This window comes from Ambystoma mexicanum, chromosome 2q (genome assembly GCF_040938575.1).
Source record: "Ambystoma mexicanum isolate Mex_15411 chromosome 2q, UKY_AmexF1_1, whole genome shotgun sequence".
Classification (NCBI taxonomy): Eukaryota; Metazoa; Chordata; class Amphibia; order Caudata; family Ambystomatidae; genus Ambystoma; species Ambystoma mexicanum.
The window spans coordinates 749,131,352-749,156,498 of NC_090924.1; the positions used below are offsets into that span (position 1 = coordinate 749,131,352).

At 43.1% G+C, this 25,147-nt stretch overlaps 1 protein-coding gene across 2 annotated transcripts in view; it reads right to left on the reverse strand.

The window, feature by feature from the left end:
- Positions 1 to 25,147, reverse strand: part of PTPRN2 (protein tyrosine phosphatase receptor type N2) — a 3,479,756-nt gene that overhangs the window by 180,103 nt on the left and 3,274,506 nt on the right. For both annotated transcript variants that reach the window (XM_069647979.1, XM_069647978.1), the window contains exon 15: positions 3,830 to 3,977. In XM_069647979.1, coding sequence (XP_069504080.1) covers positions 3,830 to 3,977 — 148 coding nt within the window. The remainder of the gene's footprint in view (positions 1 to 3,829; positions 3,978 to 25,147) is intronic.

A 25,147-nucleotide genomic window follows, 5' to 3' on the forward strand; every position in this document is an offset into this window, starting at 1 on the left:
TCAGGCTGAGGCCTATGAGCAAGAGCTACATGATTGGAAATTGCATGGGACATGTATAGATGGGTGTTGATGGAAGTTACCAAATCAATATATACCCCTAATTTTGTCTCAGGACCATGGTCCATCTCATTTAGGAGCAGATGGTAGGTTTAGTCTGCTAACCACAGTATGGAGTAACACTAAAATAAGGCAAGCAGCAATTGTGTATTGTAGAAACTGTCCTGTTTGAGCTGTTTCTAATATTAGTAAAGGAGAAGGTGCACCAAAATGACATTTTAGACCTCCAGAATTCCTATTTGAAGCTCAGCAAATGGACTTCATTGAATTGCCTCCATGTCAAGGAAAGAAATATGCATTGGTAGCAGTATGTATCTTCAGCAAATGGGTAGAAGCATTCCCATTAAAAGCTAATCCTGCTTTGAGCACTGCAAAGGTGTTAAGGAATATTTACCCCGTTTTGGGTTACCACACACAGTTTGGAGTGATAAGTGTTCATTTTGTTAATACCACTATGGATTTGGTATGTAATGCATTAGGCATCAGGCAGAAATGTCACACCATATACCACCAAAAGCAGCTGGATTGGTAAAGATAATAAATTTTACTGCAAAAATAAACTGGCAAAAATATGTGCCAGTAGCACCCTAGCATGGGTATATGCAGTTCCGTTAGCATTGTTCTCAATGAGACAAATATTGTACAGTCACGTGTAGGATTAACTCCTTACGAAGTAGTCATGGGCTGGTCAGCTAATGTATGGTGTGTGCCAAATTCAAAGTACTTTACCTTAAGCTTTGTTGATAGATTACTGCAAGTAGCTGACTAAAACATTATCTGTTCTTAGCAAACAGGTCACTGACTAATTGCCAAAACCACTGAAGGGGCCAGTATTCAACCAGGCAACTGGATGTTCATGAAGAACGTCCAGCGAACATGTGGGTTGCAACCCAGATGGAAGGGTCCAGCAAATGTGCTGCTGACCACTCAGACTGCTGTGAAGTGCAGTGGCCATAAAAGCTGGATCCAAGCCAGTCATGTGAAGTGTGCACCATGCTCGTTATTGCCTGCCCTTGTGGATAGTACATTGCCTGGTAAGGAGACCCAAAAGCCCCCTCTCGGTGGTGAGACTATTGACCTTTGCAAAGACAGTGTACCCGAGGACATTAGTGGCCCAACAGAAGAATGAAGATACAACTTGAGACCCAGGAAGCTGTAAGTGGAACTACAACTGTGAAAAGAAATTCTGTTCCTGAAGAATAGCGGCCAAGTAGTGAGCCCACCATCTTTTGGGCTATCAATGAGGTGAGATAAAGAAAAAAAAAATCACTCCATAAAAATGCTGTGTTATTGCAGCCCTTTGCCTTACCTATTACGTGGTTGAAGAAATACAATATCCCATGGCAAGAGAATACTGTTATATCACTCCATAACAGTTCATCCAATGAAGAAAGAAAGGATAAGTGGTATACAACCAGGACTTTTATTTATGTTTTGTTGATTTTTATTACACTATGTGTTATTGGGGAGTGGGTATTGGTAGAATATATTGTGTATCCAGCTGTCTCCAATACCACTAGTGATGTGCCTACTTTATCCATGGTGAACAAATATCACAGGGAGAAATGTATGGAGAAAAATATTTTCGTTTCACTACTACATAACACATGAAATCTTCAACAGAAGCAATTGTTATATCTGTCTGAATTACCCAGCCTTTGCTAGTGAAGGCCTACCATTGCAGCAGCTCCCACTACCATTCTCCACCTATATTTATGTTAGCTATAGATATGGAAGATTAAGTTAATTGATGAAATAGGTGGAGTTGAGAAATGATGGGAAAAAACGGATTGTTAGTAGTATGTATTAGAATTGTAGGCTTTGTAAGTGCTTAGGAACAGCAAACTTAAATGTTTTAAAAAAGCTTTAGCCTGCAAAAACACAGAATGTCCTTGCTAGGTCACAGCTGTTTAGCCTGCATCAAGAGCATGAATGAAGAGTGTTAAATTAGCCAAGAGCAGCTGTAGGAGGAAATGTGAAACTAGAGCTGCAGTTCAATATTAGCACCAAGTCAATGGCTGTTGTAATGTAATACATGTTGTAAATTGTATACATGCTCTCTTTGTGAATGGAAGAGAGGGGGAAATGGAGAGAGAGAGCGGGCTCAGATGGTGTCTTAGAGCTGCAGCTGTTAATAAACCCATCTCTGAGCATTTTAAAACTAACAGTCTGCCCTGCTGCTTCATGGTGTCTTGCGATTATTTGCTAGACTCAAAGGAAAATTGAAGGAGTACTATTTTTGTTATCTAACATGTGCCAGCAGTGAGCCTTCAACACAGTTAGAGGGGATGCTACCAGAAGGCAAAGGTATTCCCCAAGACAAGAGCAGAAGAGAATATAGGACTTCTGCATTCACACCCGTCCCAACAGTATGAAGGGTCTTTGCCTCCTGCATACTACTTATCAGTGTAAAACCATAATAGTCAGTCATGTACACCTCTTGATGAACCCTTCTATCGTCCTCATTGTTTTGAGTGTATAACCGCCCTGCTGTATTAAGGTCAAAAGCATTTATAAAGAATTTGCCTAGAAATTGTGCCATACAAAATCACTCTTACTTAATTCTAATTAAACTGTCAGACAAAGGCTAAGTAAACACCAGAGAACTTTAGAGTATAGTTTTAGGTAATTAGATGATTTGGTCATTTTTCAATCCCATTAATAACCTCAATAGATGCTTAGATCACTGCAGTCAGCATGTAATTACACAATTCTTGAGTAAACCTCCAGCAAACTTCAGCAAGAAATAGTCATTAGCTTATATTTATCAGCACACCAAACACATCTATGTATATGTATATGGTATTAGTATAGTAGTAATACTTTGCCTTTGTTTTTAATTGCATAAAGTACATCAAGGCCTAATAAATAAGCTTATTTTTGTACCGTCTATCTAATTTGTTTTGATTGAGTGCTATATGGGTGTGTGTCTGTCTCATTGCACCCTTGTATATTATCTACAACACCACCACCATTCCTGAAGGCTAAACCTTACTGATCAGCTTGCTACCTTCATAGTTTGGGTAGACCTAAATGTCTAAACCATATAACCTATAACAGGGGGGCCCTCAGAAACCTCCCTCCGGGCTGATTCTGGAAATTCATACCAACACTATGAGTTCTGTATTTTTTTTCTTTAATTATTTCCTTGTTAAATAATGAAATAATGATTCCCTCTCAATTGCGTTTATCGCTTTCTTGTTCTCTTTTCTGTATTTCTATTTATTAACATTTCTCATTAAAATAGAAAAGTTCTAACCCTCCAATTTCTTGTTACATCCTCATATAAATTTAAATTTGAGAATGTATATATTTTTCTACGTTTGTGCTAGCTCGCTTTATGTTGGAGCGCTGCGGCAAACTTGGAGTTTGATATACATATACACATATCTATATACACATACATTGTTTGCACTAACTTCTCTTCTTTTTTCTGCTTTATTCTTTTATCCTCTTGTTTTTTATCTTTATTTTGTAAGCTTTTTTAAAATTGGTGCTTGAGGTTATTGATTATAACAAAGTAATATGCGCAACACTCACATTACAGTTTTAGAACAGTGGTCTGTTTGTGTCTTTTCCTTTTATGAGATTAGATGTCTGTGTTCTTTTTCAATCCCATTAACAATCTCAATTGATCACAGCAGTCAGTGTACAATTACACAATTTCAGTAACTTCCAGCGGTTTTTGGCAATAGTCACCAGTTTATGTTTATCTACACACCAAACCCACCACTTAACCCCCATTACCCCAAAGTTATAAAAAGGCACGTACATGTGACGACAGTTTGAGAGCGATTTCGACCAACATTCTCTTCCTTCAGTGCAATGGTCATTGCGTTGGGCTCTGCTTGATAGGCACAAAGGGCTTCCCACTCCCTTTCGAGGCGATTCTTATTCTTCAAATGATCTTCCATGTAAGACTGTAATAAAAGATACAAAGATGTCAAGCAGTGTTAGAAACATGCTGGTAATGTGGTATTTGGGAAGGGCATACTTAGAAAATGTTCAAACATGGCTGAGCTATGAAAAGGAGGATAGTCGAAGAAATGGAGATATAGGGATAGACATGAGCTCATTATTCGAAGCTGGTGGTGAAAAGAGCACTTCTTGTATGCGTGATAACATTTATAGAGAAATGTAATTAAATAACAAACGAGTTTTATTTTTCAATATCAACTGCAAACTACCGGGAAGCTGGAGAAATTCAGATATTATACTGAAAACGGTGAATTCTTTCAATTAAAAAAGAACAGTGCCAGATTTTTCAATGAATCTCATTATATAATCAAGTAAAATTCAAAGTACATTGTGACTGCAAAGGAAGATCCTACAGCCACAGTAAACTGATGAGAATATCTATGCATACCACATTCAGTGAACTGATATGAACCTTTCATATGCAAATGCGGAATAGCCATATACAATCCAGCAACTATTGTTTTAGTTGACGAAAGGATACTAGACAAATAACCAGTATGCTTTAACTGATTTTAATTTGATTTGCATTTTAAATAACAGCTTTCACACAAAGTACTCTGTGGTGCTAAGCGATACAGTCCAGGGATTCCAATTGGCACATCACAAACCAATTGTCTGCAGTATGTGCAAAACATGCCTTTTTTGTTCCCTTGAATTGGAAGTTCTCTTTCATCGATCAGAAGTGAACAGAGATGTGTTTAGGAGTACATGCTCTCGGGCTTTCTCTGTACCAGCAGTTCTACAAACTAGTGTAATTTCTGGTATAATAATACAACTGAACAGTTGTCATTCTCAATAAGCAACATAGCAACACCAGTACCTAGGTACCAACAAAGATCTCAACAAACCAAATAAAGGTAGTCTCCAAACATGCAATTAACCAGTTGAGGTAATTTTGTTTGACTTAAACTGACATTCTGTGAGCCCTAAAATAGCTCCCAGCCTTTGGCTTTATACAGTTGGCAGGATGGTTCTCTCATGAGACCGATCACTAAGAAGATGGAGGAATCCATATTGCACAAATCCAAGCATCGGACTAAAACATGCTCACACCACACTTGTGTGCCACTAATAACGGACTCCCTCGTAAACATTAAAAAGGGCTGGGGCCATTGTCAAAGAACAAATCATTCATGTGGATGTATGTCTTTTAATCACCTACAATAATGTGACGGGTCCTAAATGTCATCTGGAAATGATCACCTACCTGAATCTCGGCCTCAAATACTTACACCTAATTTGACCGCAACGTCGACCTCCAAATCCCGACACTCCTATTCAAACATAAAAATGCCTCAACCAAGAAATAAATGTGAAATGAAAAGGGGGCAAACCCACTTTAGCCACAAATTAACGCTACGCCCACACAACTGCCTTTAATTAAACTCTTTAGACAGCCCTAAAACATATTGTAATCAAATGTATTTCGCATGTAGATACTAGTGACCACTAGAGGGCAGTGAATTTACATGAATTTCGTCAGGTTAGGTGACATTGTGAATAAATGAAATGCTGATCTGAGAGGAAAAGAGACGACATTCAAGCATGACTAGATTGGTGTGGGCGGAAAGGGGACTGCATACCCATCAATGTGAGTCTTCTATAAACTTCTCTGAACCAGCTCCTTGTGCACATGCCTCTTACAGAGATCCCCGCACAAACATACCACTCAGTCCCACATGTAACATACATGACATATGCACACATTTTACGTGCTTTGTATTAAGAAATTAAGGACAGGTGAATGGGTGAATTGAATGTGAGTGCAGTCAGACTACAGACCTGTTTAAAAGTTATTCTGCTTATTTGTTTGTCTTTACGTTCAAGACTTCAAAAGAGTATTTCGAAGTTTTCTCCCAGATGTGTCCCCATTTTAATAATTTGATAACATGCTTAAAATGCATCACATGATAATTTCCTGATGTAAATAAAGCCTCAAATAAGTATTGGTATGACATGTGTTACTTAAGAAATCAATAAGTAAACAAATCAATGAATTAATCATTAAATAAGGAGACACTTCCAAGTAAACACGCAAATTAAACACCATAAAAAGATGGTGTCCACTCTTATTCACCAGCACCAAATATCAAAAGTATATAGGTCCAGAAGAAATAGCAAATCCTAATATCCATGAACAAAGGGAATGCCCCTCTGACCGCATCGCATTTTCATGTCTTAGCATTAGCATTCAATAACATTTCAGATTAATCACCTTGTCAAGTTCAGTAAAGGTTGCGTTCGGTTTATGAGCCCGTGTGAGATGAATACACCCTTCAAGGGTGCAGAGCTGACACCATTATCAACAGGCTTGCCAAATGTTTCCATTTTAGTTTTGCATTTTTTCAAGGTTTGCCCATTGAGCACCAACAATACACAAAAGTAGTATTTGCAAAACAGAAGTACATGGGTATTTTAACTGTTGATGCATATTTGGGACGGATGAGGATACTGATTGAATGGATCATTGATCTCGAAATACTGTTAACGTGATCAATGACCATCTCTTAAAGATATAAAACTGGATAGTTGTAAACACTTGAGCTAGGGGCATGTAGGAAGTTGGTTCTGTGTGAAAATACTGATCCTAAAATACTGCCAGTAAAAACGCCAATAGTGGCATTATTAGGGAGAGTTTTACACAACCCTCTGGTGAGAGCTGTGTAACCATCTAGACTAAGGGTTCACAGTGTTCCACTCAAAAGATAAACCAGACTCTAAATTGGAAGCAAAGGCGGGTCAGTTAGGCTTCACTCTAGGGAGGTAAAAAAATCAGTTGGATAAATAAAGTTGGGTTCCCAACAGACCCATCAAGAGAGTCAATGCACAGATATACTGAGGCGATAAGCCCCGATGTGGCGGGCCCACCCTCTGGGTTACGGCCTGCCGCCCAAGGTAAGGGTCAGAGTGAATCAAGGGTCCCTTAACGAGGGTGGCTGGCTATTACCCATAGGATGGGCCCAGCCACCTCTGGGCATATCGCCATTAGCACCCTTGTGGTGTCAGCCTGCATTCTTAGCCGCCTGATGGCTGGCTCCCCTGCCTGCCATCTTCCCCCACCAAACCAGTTTCTTTTGTTCCTTCTCCTTCCCCCATTCCACTTAACCGATTGCAGCGGTGGGTATCCGCCACCACAGCTCCTTTCTCAGTGTGGCTGCCATAGAAATGGAAGAGGGGCTCTGTATGGAGCCCCTCCTTCCAATTCCCTGGCGGCCATGTTGATACAGTATTTTGTCTCTGAGAACGGGACCCCGCAAGGCGTTCTGTTCATAGAGAGAAAATACTTTTTAGCACCCGTGTGGCACACTGCACAGGTGCTAATGTCGATAGGCCCCTCTGTGGAGGGGCCCACCCTATGGGTAATGGCTTGCCACCCTCATTAAGGGACCCCCACTTCCCTTGGGCCCTTAACTTGGGCGGCGGGCCATTACCCACAGGGTGTACCCGCCATCTCGGTGCATATTGACTCGATATATACTCTTTCCTAAAGGATTACACATAAAACACCAAATCAAATACTCAAGTGATAATACAGTAAAGCAGTGTGAGTCTAAGACTCACTCTTACGCTAAATGGATGGCATACCTATTAGTATACCCACCACATCTATAATGCTAGAGGATGGGGAGAAACAGGGGATCCTTAGACACAAGCAACACACATTACTGAGTCAAGATCCACAAATGCAAGACATGAACAGTCACAGTATTTTTCCCCAATTTATAGGAACATTGTTAAACTGCTTTTGCACATAAGAACTGTATGCTGAATATCAGGCCTAGAGGATAAGGGGTTACAACTCAAACCAGACCCAGAGGCCCAACCAAGATTCAGACTAGACTTTAGCTTAGGGTATCAGACCTACTGATCTCATTACTCCCCTAGAAACATTTTAGACACAAAGTAACCACAGTTATACATTGTATCCTTGCACATTTCAGTAGGCAGGAGTGCAACGCCAGGATTTAAAAGTCACTAGAAAATTAGCAATGAAAGATAAACTTTTAGTTCCTGGTAGTAAACTATAGGGACCCAAAGGGTACCAAGGAAAAATGTCCCATTGGAAGAACTGTGTCTATGGATCAAAGTCAGTTAAGGCTGTTCTGTTAAAAGTACTGGACTCAGAATTGCACCTGCAAATTAAACACAATCTTGCATACTCTTTTCAAAATGTATATCTGATATCCTTATTTTTTTAATATATCATGAATATAACTTCAAAAAAACATTTGGATCATGCTTGTCCTGTCCCTGGGCCATGCAGTTCTAATGTTACAAAATAGTTCTAAAAAATAAAAATGTATAATATAATTTCAGCATTCCTTTTGTTATATGCGCTTATGAAAATATATTTTCCTTGTATTGCTTACTGGTGTCTTACGCTTCACTGCCTAATGATATAGCAGATAGCATCTGCTTTTGTCAGAGCCTAAGAAATTATTGTAAGACTTGTGTCTCTGCCTCATATTAGTGGAGGTAAGTTATGTATACTCTTGTACTCTACTGACGTTTTCCCATTTATTGAACTAGCTTTGGGCCACTAATGAACTGAATAGCTTACATTATTTTTGGGACATTTCCGTTTTGCATTTTAACAAATGTAGCGAGTGGTACGAATGCCGATCATAGCCCTGTCACCAGAATTTAGTCTGTGTTTTGACCTACATGTGTGGAAAGAGGTGCAGCCAGCCACAGAGTATTCAAGGGGAGACCCCCACGAAGATTTATGGGTGCTGACTCGAGCCTCAGAAGACTCAGCAAGGATTTATTTAGGCAAAGCAGGATTTAGGTTGATTTTTGCAAGTGGCTAATTGCAGAAGAAGGGGACCTAGAGTGACCCACGACCTCGGACCAAGTGGAACCCTTAGGGTAAGTGTTTCAAATAACCCACCAAACCAGGCCAAGAGGTAAGACCTCACAGTAGAAGTTCCTGAAAAGATGGATCATGAACGGCGCAACAACTCAGTAAGTGAAAGATCTTCTCTTGCTGGCCTCCGCAACGAAGTGACTAGATAGTGGAACGCTATTTTAGATCAAATGCACCATCACTGTGGAGGTTCCTTCCTCTTCTTCTTGAAGGAAGGTACATGAAGCAAGGACAAAGCACCAGAACCAAGAGGGCACCCCGAGTTACATCTCTGACATTTCTGCAGAGAAAATGAGGGCCAATGCATTGGAGTACTTTTTGGGTTGGATAAAGGTACTTGTACTCAATACAGCACACAATTGAGAAGTTGGTGGAAGATAGGGTGATGTGGTCTGGTCTGTGAGAACCAGTCAAAAGGTGGGATAGTTATGCTCTGGCTAATTGTCCATCGTTTTAAAAGATATGCGGGAAAACCCAGGTAGAGAGTGTAACATTAATCCAGATAATAAAACAATTCAATCTTTGCTCCACAGGAGTTTGATGATGGATGGAGAAGAAGGGCATAATTGTTCACAGCAGCTTAAGATGGGAAATAAAAGTGCTGGTAAGAGCATAAATCCAGAGGGCTACAGTTAAGTTTTCAAGTAGCTTGATGGCAAGCTTTGTTTACCAAAAGAACAAGGGTGGCAAGTTTACCCATCACCCAGACCAAAGATTGGAATTCCATGTATTGCCATTGCCCTCCACTAGAAGCAGCTCCCATTGCTGGAACATCTGCTCAGTGATAAACAAAGGACACTGATCTCCATCAATTCTGAGCAGAAAGTGCATGCCATCGGCACTAAAATCACATCAAAGCCAGAAGGAGTAGATAAGGTTGATGGGGGCAGGATGTAGCGAGTGATCATCCCCGATTAACTTCTGAGGACGGTGGGGTAGGAAAAGACATAAGGGGGTGATCACCACAAACTGAGAATGATTGGGAAGAGAAGATTTAAGCCAGTGCAGACAGTGATAGAGAACTTTTAAAATTTTAGTCAGGCTTTCTTACATGTTATTTGAATAGTTTTTCTTTTTATTCAGAGAGCATGCACTACAAGATATATTCCACAGTCTATTAAGAATGTTGCAGTCACCCCATTGCTAAAAAAGGTGGGTTTCGACCCAAACAATGTAGCCAACCTCAGGCCCATTAATAACACCTTATTTTTCCTTAAACTAATTGTCAAGGTTGCTACAGTACAGCTCCAATCATACGTCGTAGGTGCTGGTATCCTACATAGGAAACAGTCTGGCTTTCAGAGCTGTCACAGCACTGAGAGTGCACTGCTTGATCTACAGACCACCATGCTCTCTAAGTTGGAACAAAGCAAGTCAGGGCTGCTGATGTTATTGGATTTATCAGCAGCCTTTGACTTGCTGACCACCGAAATTCTTCTGGATCAGATGGTCACAGTTGGGGGTCTTTCCTCAGAAGCAATCAGCGGACTTAGGTCATTTCTTGAGGGTTGTCACTCACGCGTTTACTGGGGCGATAGTGCATCCAAAGTTGAAATTATTACTTGCGGAGTGCCACAGGGGGCTTGTCTCTCCCCCTGTTATTTAACATTTACATCCTCCCATTGTGTAAGGACCTGGAGTTGCTGGACCTATTCTTCTGTAATTATGCCGACGACTTCCAACTTGTCTTAGAGATCAAAGGGATCAAGAGAAAGACCAATTGATGTTGGACTCAGTGTACCAGACCATCAAGCATTGGATGTCAATGAACTGGCTTTGTATGAATGCGATCAAGACTAAGCTCGTTGTTCGGTCCTCGACAAATCAGAGATAGCCTAAGTGAAGTGTATGCTAGCTTTGAAATTGATGGTAGCCAGATCAGGGTAGTGCATAAAGTCAAGACCTTGGGCACCTACCTGGAGGAAAGCCTGGATTGCGAGGCCCACATAACAGCCATTACTAAAAGTACTAATTACCATCTAAATGTGCTATGGCAAGTGGCTCGGCTGGTCTCTGTAGAATCGCACTAAACTCGTAAGAGCAGTAATCCTCCCACGGGTAGATTACTGCAACACCCTGATGGGGGGTGCCAGCAGGGCTGATATTCAATGATTACAAAAGATACAGAATGCCACCATCCAAATCATTTTTCAGATGAAGCTTTTTGAACCAACATCCGCAGCACAAAAAACATTGCACTGGTTACCTATAACAGTGCAGATTCAGTTCAAACTGCTGTCCATCTGCCACAAGTGTGTTTTAGGAAGAGCTCCAGCCTATTTGAAAGACAGGGTGAGCATCTACCAACCCACTAAAAACTTGTGATCATCCAAGGACTGTCTGCTAAAAGTACACTGCGTCAGGCGAGCCCGTGGTTACGGCCGTGCGTTTCATGTGCAGGGTGGACATGCTTGGAACGCCCTACCCGCACAGTTGCTCAAAAAACAGAATTATTTGGCTTTTAGAAAGCAGCTAAAAACCACCATTTTTCAGTTTAAAGAATAATTTGTCATAGTTCTCATCTTCTGGTCCCCTTCTTCTGCTCCTGGCGCCTGGATGCCCTCGGGCTTTGGTGCGGTATAAATATAATAACATAACATAAAAAAAGGAATACAGAAAGGCTTCACCCTGCAAATTTCATCTGCGGAGACTCTTAAAATTGCAGTAATATACTGTGAGAAAACACTTGTTTTTAATGAAAATCCCAAATACGCATGTTTTTTCTGCCAGGAATCATTGCTTGGTCAGTGTGGAATGTCCCCTTGCTCATTTCTAAATTCTGTTAAGGGCATAATTGATGTGTCTTGGCATGAAGAAACAGTCAATTTTATTTCACATGGATGTTCTGAAACCTTAAATGACTATACTAAATATACTATGAACGTCATTTGAGGGTACCCCAGTGTAGCAAACACTATCCCTACCACCATTCATGGTATTCCTGGTGCTGTTCGTGTGATCCTCTTAGATCAGAGGTCCCAGAAGCAGAATCTGCAGAAAGTAAAGCATGCTTTTAAAGGAATCCACTCCACTATGGGTCAGCTTCCTCATAAAGAAAATACATGAACATTAAGTAGTTGGTTTAACTCATTTGGCTTGTAGCCTACTATGGCTCCCAGGGTTCTGTGCACCTCTTTTTCACTGTGTCCAATTAGGCAGAAAGAAGTCAGAGATGGACAGAAGAGCAGCCGGGGGGAGGGTGTGTGTGTGTGTGTACAAACTCCGAAACTTCCCGCACATATCAGTGGAGACCTTCATCAAACTGGTAAATCAGGCTCCCTCATGGATCCCTGCCCGCCTATCATATAAAAGTGAATCCTCTCACAAGGAACACCAATGGAATATTACAGGAATGTCCTCAACCAATCGATCACAACAGGGAGAGTGCCACAATCCTTCAAATCAGCATACATCAAACCACTCCTCAAGGATACAGTGGGAAACATAGAGGACCTCTCCAATTACAGACATATCTCCAACATACCCTACCCCGCTAAACTCCTGGAAACACACATATATAGAACAACCCAAGAATTCATAGAAGAACACCACCTTTTAAACCAGGCACAAGTAGGATTCAGACCGATGACAGGAACAGACACAACACTTATCTCAATCAGGGATGATGTAAAGGAAAACGCAGACTCAAACAACAGCACTGCTCTGATACTTTTAGACCTCTCTGCAGCATTCGACACAGTTAACCACGACATCCTCATCATGAGACTGGAAGAATTCGGAATCACCGACAGTGCCTTACTATGGATCAAATCATTTAAAACAAACAGAACAAAAACAGTATGGATGAAACCTTTCAAAACAAGCCCAAGAGAATCGTTATGCAGAGTCCCACAAGGATCATCCTTCTCACCACTACTATTCAACATCTACCTGTCCCAACTAATTAAAATCAAAAGATATGGCTTCAACTGTTACAACTACGCTGATGACACACAAGTTGTCTATAAAATACAAGGCTCACAAGAAGAAAACTCAACACTAGAGAACTTCCTTCTTGAAATATACAACTGGATGAACAAACTACCTCAAACTCAAACCCGGGCAAAACAGAAATAATGATCATCACAAAAAACAGAGAAGACAACCTCTACATCTCATGGCCAACAGAACTTGCTGAAACCCCAGCCCCATCATCGATTGTAAAAAACCTGGGAGTCCTAATGGACAACAAACTCACTCTAGAGCCACAAGTAAACGCCCTAATCAAGAAATGCTTCTTTCTCCTGCGAGCGGCTAAAAGGATCCTACCATTCCTCTCATTCACCAACAAAACAACTAACATCATCGCTCTCATCATGTCCAGATTAGACTACGCCAAAAGCTTATATTTAGGCATGCCTGGACGACTCCTAAATAAACTCCAATGCATAAAAAATGCGGCAGCCAGACTGCTCTTTAAACTACCTCGAAGAGAACACATCAGACCAGCGCTGAAAATGCTACACTGGCTACCCATCAAACAGCGGATCAAGTTCAAATCAATGTGCGTAATGCACAGAGCAATCCACGATCAAGGCGCAGTTTTCCATTGAGGGAAAAATAAACGTACATCACACTACAAGGCCACTCAGATCCAGTAGCAACATCCATTTGGAACCCAAATCATACAACAAAAGAAAATCCGGAGGATGCTCTTTCCCTCACCTCGCACCAAAAACCTGGAACGAACTACCAAAGAACATACGGAACACAAGAGATCACCTACAATTCAGGAAACTCCTCAAATCCTGGCTTTTCACCCCATAACTAGAAAGAATGCCCATCGGAACTAGACTGAGAGAGGAACATATCCCCTAAGCCCCGACCCTTAATAGAAGTAAGTATACTTATCTAAAACATATCCATTTATCAATTGAAAGATGGACCACCTAGAATCATACCAAAGAACATCCTCAGATCAATCGGGAAGGAAGGCAAGGTATGACCTAGCATGACACCTTTGGCCCACATTGTAAACACAAGCAGCAATGGATCACAGACAGTAGATAGATAGGAAGGAACGGGAATGATAATATAACACCACTACCTAAGTAGGGATATTGCTCGCCCACCCAGGTGTACTAAGCTCAATAACTTAGCTGGAGACCAGCCTCGCCATTGCCCTAGAAACTAGACAGTCAAGAAAGGGAAGAGTAAGAATATACATACCCAATGGATCACCAATATTAAATAGCTAGGAAGGAGCCGGGGAATTATATAATACCTCTATCCAACTAGGGGATAATGCTTCCCCAACCGGATGTGCTAAGCTCAAATAATTTAGCTGGGAACCAGCAACGCCACCACACTAGAAACTAGACAGTCAGGAAAGAAAGAGAAAGAATATACCTACCCAGTATGACAACCAGATACACAAAACAAAACTACAAGTATTAAGAGACCTATAATCCACTAACCAAAACCTCAAATTTCTGCATACTTAACTCACTCAAAAACTAACAACCACCTCTCTCGCAGCAAATCGCACGCACTTCACCACACTGCAACAACAAATAATCAACACATAGATTGCAACAACAGCACACGAGGACTCGCTTCTATCCTATATTCACACTCAAGCTCAGCGCACAGTGATAACCGAGCTGAAGCTGCCAACAGGACACCACCACTCACTTTCCTACCCTCTCTTCACCCACTAACCCAACCCCACCTCTTTGTTTACAGATCTGCCTGAGTGCCTGGAGACCGATTCCGTTGGTGACGGTGTGCTACATAAATACCTCTAACATTTAACAATCACACTTTATACAGTAGGTCTGTTTTGTGCCATATTCACCCCCAACAATTAGTCAAACTGTTATTATTGATAATGATCTTAAGGTTTATTTAAATAATTTGGAATTGTTTAAAAATTGAAATTAAATTAAAATAGTCATGCATCGTGGTTGAAGGAACAATCCATTCTGTGCAAACTACCATTTAGCAAGTCCTATGGCAGGCAATTATTTTAGATCTCTGCAGTCCATTCATGACATGGGCTGTAAATAAGGTCTTGAAATATTGGCAATAGCTTACGTGCAATGCTCTGCAGAGGTTTAGGGTTTCGCCACTCCTAAATGTAGCCTAGGTTTATCAAAAATGGTGGTTACAGAAGCAAGGTTGTGTGTTGCTACTACATAAATTCCCGCTCTGAGTGCACTCCTTGTATTTGTCTCTATTTATGTGATAGAGCTGGCACTTCGACGACGAGAAGCATTGTACAAACTACCACAGGCAGCTGAGACAATCCTATTTCTGGGTGCTTTAACAGAGTTTCAATAAATTTGTGGAAAGTGTGATAGCCTGGTTGATGGGTGGTAAGGTGTGGAGATACAAATGGGACAAATGATAGCAGAATGTCATACATAAATTAGCTATACACATAGACACTAAGCAAGTAGTTACACGATTATATAGGTACATTTTTACATCAAAGTTGGACAGGTGACGGAATTTCAAGGAAGGCCACGAAGGGTAGAAGATGCACTTCTCTGGGGAGCATTTGTATCCTCGTTTGCTCTTAAATCCCTGCATCAACTGGACTGCCTTGAGGTCAGACGGAAGAGCATTCCAGTGATGTTGGACAATTAAAGTAAAGCAGCAGACACCAGAGGCAGAAAAGGAGCAATAGGGGACAGAGAAGTGTTTGAGAGTTAGGATCCATAGAGCCCCAACTCGAGAGTAGACTAAAAAGATTCAGCAAGTCGGTGGTAATGGGGTTAGTCAATGGCTAGATTTTAAAACAAGGAACAAAAACTTGAAAAGGAAGCGATTCTGCATGAAACCATTCAACATGTTGACAATACGCTGAGGTGTGAGTAGATCTAGGTAAGTTCTAAAGGATGTTTGAGGTACATCTGAGTATTTTATTGAAGGGAGCAAAAATGTTGTCACAGTGTTTGACCACATTTTAAAAAGCCACAAAGTCCTAGTTTTGATACATTTTGATGGATATGCAGAGATGTAAAAATGTCTGAGTCTTTGAAGTGACAAATCTTAATTAAATAGAAAAAACAAAGCATCAAGTGTTGTAAAGGTCCAGGTTAAACGCGCTACCAAGAGTAGTGGGGGCGCATGTATCGGTTGCGGAAGTATGTGTATGTTTGTGTTAATGATAATTTGAGAGCAGGGTTAAAAAAGGCAGAGGATGCCTGTGCTCTAAAGTATTAATTTCATAGATCAACCTATATTGCTGAAAGCATCTGCACAGAGGTTGAACATTTTCAAATACTGGATGATTATTCTGAAGACCCCATTTTGAAAAGGCACTTTAACTGATATGTACAAAAAACGGTTACTTTTTCAATGTAAGGGTAGGTGCTATGTGACCTCTGTGTTAGTAAGGGACATTAGGTATACATTATAAGTGTTCACATGGTATGCTTCCTGATGAGGAAGGCTCCAAAGTTCACCATGGCGAGAGATGAAAACATGTTTCTGTTCAAGACTTTTTTTTAGGTTGTTTGTCTTCAAAAATAAGAATTCCATATTCTTCCATGTCCTATGGAAATCCTGTTTCAATGCCAACACCCACTGGTCCTTTAGTGTGTGTGTGTGTGTACCCATCCTGTGTGGTGGTGTCCCAGTAAATATCTTGTTATTGTTATCCCCCATCCAGCTTGGTTCTGTACCTTCTGGAGAAGACGATCTATGTATCGGTTGCGGAAGAAGTATGGTAAGATCGAGAGGGACGTGTGGAGTAGAGACATCATTGAAACAGCATGCGTAGGGGGACGGAAGAGAAGGGCAGCATGAGAAGTCCCATGGGGGAACGCATTCAAGGGCGGGTGATTTGGTGTAGCAGTGGGGTCGATTGCACGGCACAGGCAGAGGGTGGAGGTGCAGTGTGCTTTAGGGGGTAATGGGATGGGGGCCTTTGAGCAATATATTAACAGTGTAGAAGCCATCTGCTTGTAGGCCCACATTAGGAAAGCATTTTTGCACACAGCTCATAGTAAGGGGGCACAAGGCTAGGGTGACAGCAGTATATTTTTTGAACATTCAGCATAAACCGTACACAGAAGTGGTGCAAAAATTAGTTTCCCAGGAGAACCCAGCCCTCTCGAAGTCACTCCAAGAGATACTTTTGAGGTTGATGAGCTAGGCAACTGGGTGCGTGAGAAGAATTGACAACGAAATATAAATTAAATACAGTTAATAAAGGTCCAGCCACGGTGTGGTATAATTTTTCCAGACTGCATTTGGCAGAGAGGTGTAATAAGGGAGCTGGGGGGACAGAGCAATGGGTTTAGGGATTATGGGGTGCGTGACCAAGAGCCAATCATTAGAGGGAGGTTTTGGTGTCCCTGGGTGCAAAATTGTAGTAAAGTGTCCTCGTTGATGTTCGCAGGGCTCAGCTTTGGTGTGAATGTCTCGCCCGCTGCCATCTCAAAATGCCATGTCCAAGCAGTATGCAGCAAGTTAACCATTTGTAGATTGGGCACTGCCAACCAATGGCAAACAAGTGTTTGACTGATCAGAACCATCAGGTAATTGTGGGGCGCAGTGGGAATGTATGTGACGTCATGAGGGGTGTTAATGTGATTTTGGTTAAAATGGTATCTTGTCCAAAGGGGTTCATTTAAGGTATATGTTCCTATATGCATCTGACATAGTTCCACCAATCAGCTCCTGTGACCTGCCTTAAAAATGTAACTAAAATGTTGCATGGTCATTTTGAAAATTATGTATAAAATGTGTAGCCACAGTTGGTGGCGTCGAAAGCTCATTTTATTCAGTTCAGTTCCACAGGGCTGTCTGAACTGTGCTTCCAAGCTGTTTAGGTCCAATAAATGTGTGTTACTTCTTGCTTGGTGTACGCTCTTTTTTTGATTGGTGTTTCGTTCCTTTGATTACTTTTACCGGAGGTCCCCTGGCGCGCAAGGATGAAAAATACAAGAGTTTTGTATCCAACAGTGGCATTCAAGGAATGCAGTGCTGTGATCCTCTTATCTAACAGCTATATTCCTATACAAAAGCTTGCAGACAGAGTAGTTGGAAATATTTCAGTGCTTAAAAGATGCTCATATATATGTGTATGCAACTGTTTAAATAATATACATGTGTTTCTGAACATAATTAGTTTTCGAAATCTTATGAATTTTCAAGCTTGTGAGAAATGCCTTTCAAAAGCAGGCCCTAGTGACTTTGAAAATGTGTATATTTCTGTTCATGATAATTTGAGTGCAGGGTTAAAAAAGGCAGAGAATGCCTGTGCTCTAAAGTATTCATTTCATAGATCAACCTATATTGCTGAAAGCATCTGCACAGAGGTTGAACATTTTCAAATACTGGATGATTATTCTGAAGACCCCATTTTGAAAAGGCACTTTAACTGATATGTACAAAAAACGGTCACTTTTTCAATGTAAGGGTAGGTCTTATGTGACCTCTGTGTTAATAAGGGACATTAGGTATACATTATAAGTGTTCAAATGGTATGCTTCCTGATGAGGAAGGCTCCAAAGTTCACCATGGCGAGAGATGAAACATGTTTCTGTGCAAGACTTTTTTTAGGTGGTTTGTCTTCAAAAATAAGAATTCCATATTCTTCCATGTCCTATGGAACTCCTGTTTCAATGCCAACACCCACTGGTCCTTTAGTGTGTGTGTGCGTACCCATCCTGTGTGGTGGTGTCCCAGTAAATATATTGTTATTGTTATCCCCCATCCAGCTTAGTTCTGTACCTTCTGGTGAAGACGATCTATCTAAATTCGAAAGCTAGCGCATTGTTACATTTCACCATAACATTTTTAGTTGGTCCAATAAAAAGAATCAAAACTCTAACCTTTGTTGTTTAGGAGAGCAAATGAGTAGAGGCCGGAGACCCAATATCTGGCTTGGTCAGTAGTCCAGTCTATCGAGAACCAGGGTTGAAATACGAGTTTTGGCTCTGTAGTAGGTGAGGTGTAGGTGAACTTTCAGGAGTTTGATCCTGGCCACAGGGCCAGTTGTAAAGTGGTGTTGCTTGAGTGCACTGTCAAAGAGGATCCACAGGTTGTGTGGCTTGTATGATGGTGTGAGGTCAGGAGGAAAAGTGTCAGCAGATTAGAGTGAAGTTGTCATAAGAGGCATGTATGAGCGAAAGGAGAAGAAGATTTGGGGGCCTACAGCAAAGAGGTGATATGAGAAGCCAAAGGATGAGATGGGTTGGCCCATGGAGGGTGTGTACAGAGCAAAGAGTTATTACCCAGGACTGATCAGAGTCAGATTCCCACTGGGAGACAGATGGGAGAAGGGGTGTAAGGAGCTGGAGAAGATGTGGTCAGAGCGATATAAGGTCACCCATTTGAATACTGTGTCCTTGAGCCAAGGGAAACAGTTTGAAGGAGGATGAGATGATCCACAGTAAATGATTATACAAAAGTGGTATGCATGGTAAGGAGTAATGAGGATGTTCTAGACATGAGTGCGAGCTACCTCCGAGGAGTGTCTGTCTGCATGAGCCCAGTGCTGCTTTGGCATAAACAATGAACGCATGCTCCCAGTCACTGTCACTTTGCTGAGAACAGTGATTTAGAGAAAGAAACAATACAGAGATTATGTCTAAAAACCTTAATTTCATGTATAGTTTGGATGATTAGTATAAGCAGGAAAATCTCACCCGTTCCACACTCTACAAATTTCAAGTCTAAACACTTCAACAGAAATGCCAGAATGGAACAGCCAGAAAATAAATTATATTCAATTGGGTCATAGATTGTAATGGGCTATTACAGAATATAAATCATTGAGGCAGATTGAGATGGTACTGTGATGAGACATTACTGATCTATTTAGCCTGGTGTGGAATGGTAGCAATCGAATTACATAATACTGAATGCTTTCCCCATGGTTTAGTTTTAAAAGGCGAGTATGCATTTAAAAAAACATGCAGATAAGTAAAAAGCATATATTGTACTGCTCTGTGCTGTATGCATGGGGAGGAAGTCCTACTCGAAGCCGCACAAAGCTCTGCTTCATATGCAGTAATTCATATGGAAGTATTTTCCTAGGCAAGCTGCATAGAATCTAAAGCAGGTAATACTGCACAATGCTCCTGGGTGAATCGTGTTTCTCTTTATTTATTAGATCACGAGGAACCATAATTTTGTATTTTGAAGGACATCTAATAAGGAATTCCAGTACTAGCAGGAATTATTTTGGCATAATGCATTTTGTTATGCGTTTTCCCCATACAATCTCTGCTGGATTTGCTGTTCTTGTTCTGTTCATTAATATCCGTTCTTCCTAGCTCACGGTCTTCTAGCACAATTTACATTTCCCTTGCTGCCCCACTCCTGCTCTGTGCTTTGGCTTTCTAGGCATACCTGTGCATTCGGTTTTTAAAGATACAGTGGGGTTTACACAGCATTCAAAAATGAAATGATATTATTCTGTTCAGTTCTATCCCGCTTTTTGATCCTCATTTCCCGAAGTTAGCACTTTCAATCCGATTATATACACTTCTTTATTCAACTGGACAATACAACTTCTTCTTTAAATTGGCTCCGACAAGTGAATGCTACATAAACAGAAAAAAAAAAACAAGTCCCAGTAGCCTATTATTGGCAGACAGTTTATGACAGCAATTCTGCATTTCCATTCAAAAACGATTACATTTTATAGGTAAGTATGAAGCTTTAATATTTCACCAATTTATAACTACCTCTTCATATTTATGTCTATTCTGCATTTATGAGACAATTAAACGTTATTGCAGTGACTAGAGTCCTGATAGTCCATAGTTCCTCCATACTAGTGGGCAACATGGGTATGGTACCGAACCTTTGGCAGCAAAAAAATTTGCTTATTTAAATTTAGTATAGCGTGTAGGGGCAGGGCCTTGGGGGCGTTGGAATGCCCAACCGAGGCCCCACCATCCGGGACCTCAAATCAGTCCCCTTTGAAGACATTGGACGCTTGGATACCTGGCTACTCATTACCTATAAGCCAATGGCATACTAGCGGGGCAAGGTAGGTGGGACATATGGAGGCAAGGGCACTATGGACTAGTCACTAGAGTGACTAACTTTAATTACGCATATGTCCTGTCCCCTTTCCTCCATCCTTGTGGGTGATTCCACCGAAGAAGAACATAGGGTGGATCTATGACAACCTTCCTCGTATCTAGGAAGAAGCGAAAAGGTTCTTCAGAACCACCTGACCAAGCTCTGCATAGCACCTGGAGCTAGTGTCCAGCGAATGGTGATTACAGAACGAAGACGCTGTGGCCCAAGTAGCCGCCTTGCTGGTGACATCCCAAGAAGCATGTCTCTAAAATGCGACGGCCATGGCCTTAGCTCTAACAGCATGGGCATAAATCCCCTCGGGGACAGGTTTGCCTGTGGCCGTGTAGGCTTCCAAAATGGCCTGAACCATCCAACAGGCGATGGAAGCCTTGGAAGCCTGAGAGTTGGGGGAGGAGCCCCCAAAATTCATGAACAATGCCTCAGACTTCCTGAAGGATTTTGTCCGAGAGAGATAAAACATGAGAACCCTCCTGAGGTCCTCTCTGCCTCTGACTGCGGATTCGGGAAGAACACTGGCAGGCAGATCTCTTGATTCAGATGGAATGGAGAGACCACCTTAGGCAAGAAGTTCAGGTGAGTGTGCAAGATGCCCTTGTCCTTGTGAAACGTGGTGAAGGGCTTGCACAAGGACAACACCTACAGCTCACTAACCCTACACGCAGAGGTGAGCGCCACCAATAAAACCATCTTCAATGTCAACAAGCAGATGTCCACAGAGGCCATCAACTCAAAAGGCTTGTGTTGCAAAGCTGGAAGAACCACATTGGAGGTCCCAGACCGGATGCAGCCTATGCACCAGAGGAAAAATCCTAGACAACCCTTTAAGGTGGGCCTTAACCACCGCGTTGGCTGCTGAGAACACGTGGTCAGGGGAATTCTTGAAAGCACAGGTGGCTGCCAAATACGTGTGGCAAGTATCTACCTGAACTCCAGAACGAGCCAGGTGTGCTGAAAAAGCCATTACGTCACCCAGAGGACAATGGACAGGGTCCAGACCCTTGTTGTGAGCCAATGGCAGAACCTAGCCCATTTGCTTGCATACTGTGTCCAAGTTGAGGGCATACTGGCCTGCTGAATAATGTCCCAGTCGACATCTGAAAATTGAGCATTCTGAAGCCTCAGCTGATCAGGAACCAGGCCGCCAGGGCCAGTTTGGCTGGGTCCAGATGTTTGACTGCCCCGCCCTGCTGCGTCAGGAAGCTCCTACTGGGGATGGGAAGATGAAAGGGACCCATGCAGCACAACTGTAGCAGATCTGAAAACCAAGGTCTTGAAGACCAGTGGGGCAACCAGAATGAGGCTGCAGCTCACGGAAGCCCAGAACTTGGAGGGTCCACTGTAGAAGAGGGGTGGGCGGGAACATGTAACACCTGCAGACCTGGAAAGCGTCTCCCAGTGACCACCAACCCCGACCTGCCCATGAGGCAAACTGGGTGAGGTTGGCATTCAGGGGAGATGCAAACAAGTACAGGTTTGCAAACCTCCAACACTGGAACAAGGGCAACAAGGAGTCGTTGTGCAACTACCACTCATATGTGTTGAACCCCAAGCGACTCAGCTGATCCCCTTCTGTATTGCTGTCCCCCGGCAGGTGGACTGCTGAAATCCAAATCCTCTCTGTAAGGACCGATTCCCAGATCAAACCGCCTCCATGCTGAGGAAGGTGGGGGGGGGGACAGGTGCCACCCTGCTTGTTCAGGTAAAACATCGTAGTATAATTGTCTGTGCTGACCAGTATGGACTTGTCCCCGATTAGGGGTAAAAACGCCTTGAGAGCAGATTGTTATGTAGGAGGGCTTCCATCCTGGACCATGCACCATGTATCGCATAGCCCTCCAGAATAGCCCCCAGCCTGAAAGAGAGTAGTTTGTCGTCACCACCAGGGTAGGCTCCGGTCGGGTGAAGGGGACTCCCACTGAAACATTGCCCTCCATCAGCCACCAGCGAAGAATGCGTAAAAGGAGCAGTGGTATCCTGTGCGACAGAGAACCCGCCCCTGATCCCAATTGCCACCAGGTGGAGCTAGAGGTGTCTTATCTTGACCCAGACATGCTGTACAGTGAGCCATCAGGCGCGGAATGTGCTGGAACCACCATGCTGATGTGGTTGAATTGAACAGAAAATGCCCCATCACCCTGTGGAGCAAAATAAGCCTCTTGGGCATGGGGAAGACTTGCTGAGCGGTAGTGTTCCAACGTGCCCTTAGGAAGACCAAATCCTGAGACTGGCATAACTGCCATTTCCTCTCCTTGAGGGAAAACCCCAGCTGATGAAAGGTATCCGCCAATCTTTGACAGAAGCGCACCTCTTCGGGTGAACCCCCCCCCGCTCACCAACCAGTCATCCATATAAGGGAACAGGTGATGGCCCTCCAAGTGGAGAAGGCCTACCACTGCATTCATCAACTATGTGAAGACACAAGGGGCCCGAGTTCAGGCCGAAGGGCAGCACTTTGTTGTACTGGAAGTGGTACGACAATCGTGAACTGCAGAAACATCTGATGCAGTTGGTAGATGGGTACATGCAGCTACGCATCCTTGAGGTCCAGGGAACACATCCAGTCCCCTACACACAGAGACTTGGCTATGTGTGTGGGAGTAATCATCTTGAAACGTTCCAGCGGTGAAGGCAAGTTTAGAAATGAACGGTCCAGAACTACCCTCAAGCCAGCCTGATTGTTCTTCAGGACTGAAAAAATCCTGGAATAATAACTGAAGCTCCTTTCTGCAAGAGGAACCGGTTCCATCACCTGCATCTTCAAGAGAGAAGGGACCTCCCATAAAAGAGCAAGGGACCCGATCGGACCATGAGGAAGAGAGGATGGTAGAGGCAAAGGAAGACTGAAGCCAGTAGAGACAACAGAGAGGTTCCACAGGTTGCTAAAAAGAGGCTTCCAGGTGTCCTGGAACAGAGCCAAACAGCCCCCCACAGGCAAGCTGTGTTCCCCGACCCTGACGTCACTGCTTCTTGGTGTCAGAGGTGGGGACAGCGAAGGGGGAGTGGAAAAACCCATGCAACGTCATCTGCCGCTTCCTTCTGTTGTCACGGGGTGACCTGTCAGGCCTCTGTGTACTGCGACCTCTGCACCCCTTGAAGGTTTGGGGTTTGAACTTGGTCCTACCCTGGAATTAAGGGAAGGATTTCTGACCTGGCTTTGTCAGCATGGCCAAGGACCTGGAGGTTTTCTTCTTAGTCAATTTGTCATCGGTGGACGAATGAAAAAGTTCCATGCCCTCGAAGAGCAGGACCAGGATTAGCTCTGGTACATCGAATGAAAACTGTGGTGCGCATCCACACTATCCTCATTATGACCTCAAGGCAGAGCCCTCTACTGGCTGTGTCAATGTGGGAGACCGAAGACTCCATAAGGTCCTACGCAATGGTCCGGGCATCTGTCAGACCAGCCTTGAAGGAGGCTTGCTTGTCCGAAGGGAGGTCAGGCAGAAATTCCCCAAGCTCTCACCACAGCTTCTGCATAGCCACAGCCAAGATGGCCTATGTGTTGGCCGGCCACAGATGCAGTCCTGAGATGGAGTAACAGTGCTTTCCCAAGGACTCAAAGTCTTTGCCCTCCTCGGAGAGCCAAGTGGAGGTGGCTCCCATGGAGGAAGATGACGAAAATGATGGTTTAGAATAAAACAAGGCCGCGGCTGCTACAGAGGAATGGGGCTGTGGGTGGCAGGCAAGGAGGATTCCGTCCATCAGCCTAAACCTGCTGTCCTACTTGCTCATCTGGGTGTTGGCCCTGGGCTTCTCCCAGATCATCCACGCCACCTGGAGCACATCCCCCTGGAGGGGAATGTCAGACCGGGTCGTGGTTCATTCCCCCCAAGATCTCTGAGCACCCACAACTCCTGGGGGGGGGCTTCCTCAGGAAGAGGGACCCCTGAAGAACTCTGCCAGGCCCTTGAGGCAGTCATGAAAGGCCTTAACAGATGCTGAGAGCTCATCGTCTTGGGCATCATCATCACCCTCCTTCTTTCACAGGCCGAGGGGAATGTGGGCACTGGGGCACAGGTGCCACAGGGTCCTCCCCAGGTCCGGAGCAGCAGACAAGTCCAACGGTTGTTGAGGGGAAGGCGTTGGTGGTACAGGAGGAGGTGGAGGGTCAGTATGACCGGTTGGGCCTGAACCAGTGGGGGGGAACTAGCACTGGAAGTACCAGAGGAACGGGAGCAGTACCCAGGGGATGGGGCCAGGGCAGCACTGCCTGGAGGATGAACTCCTTCACAA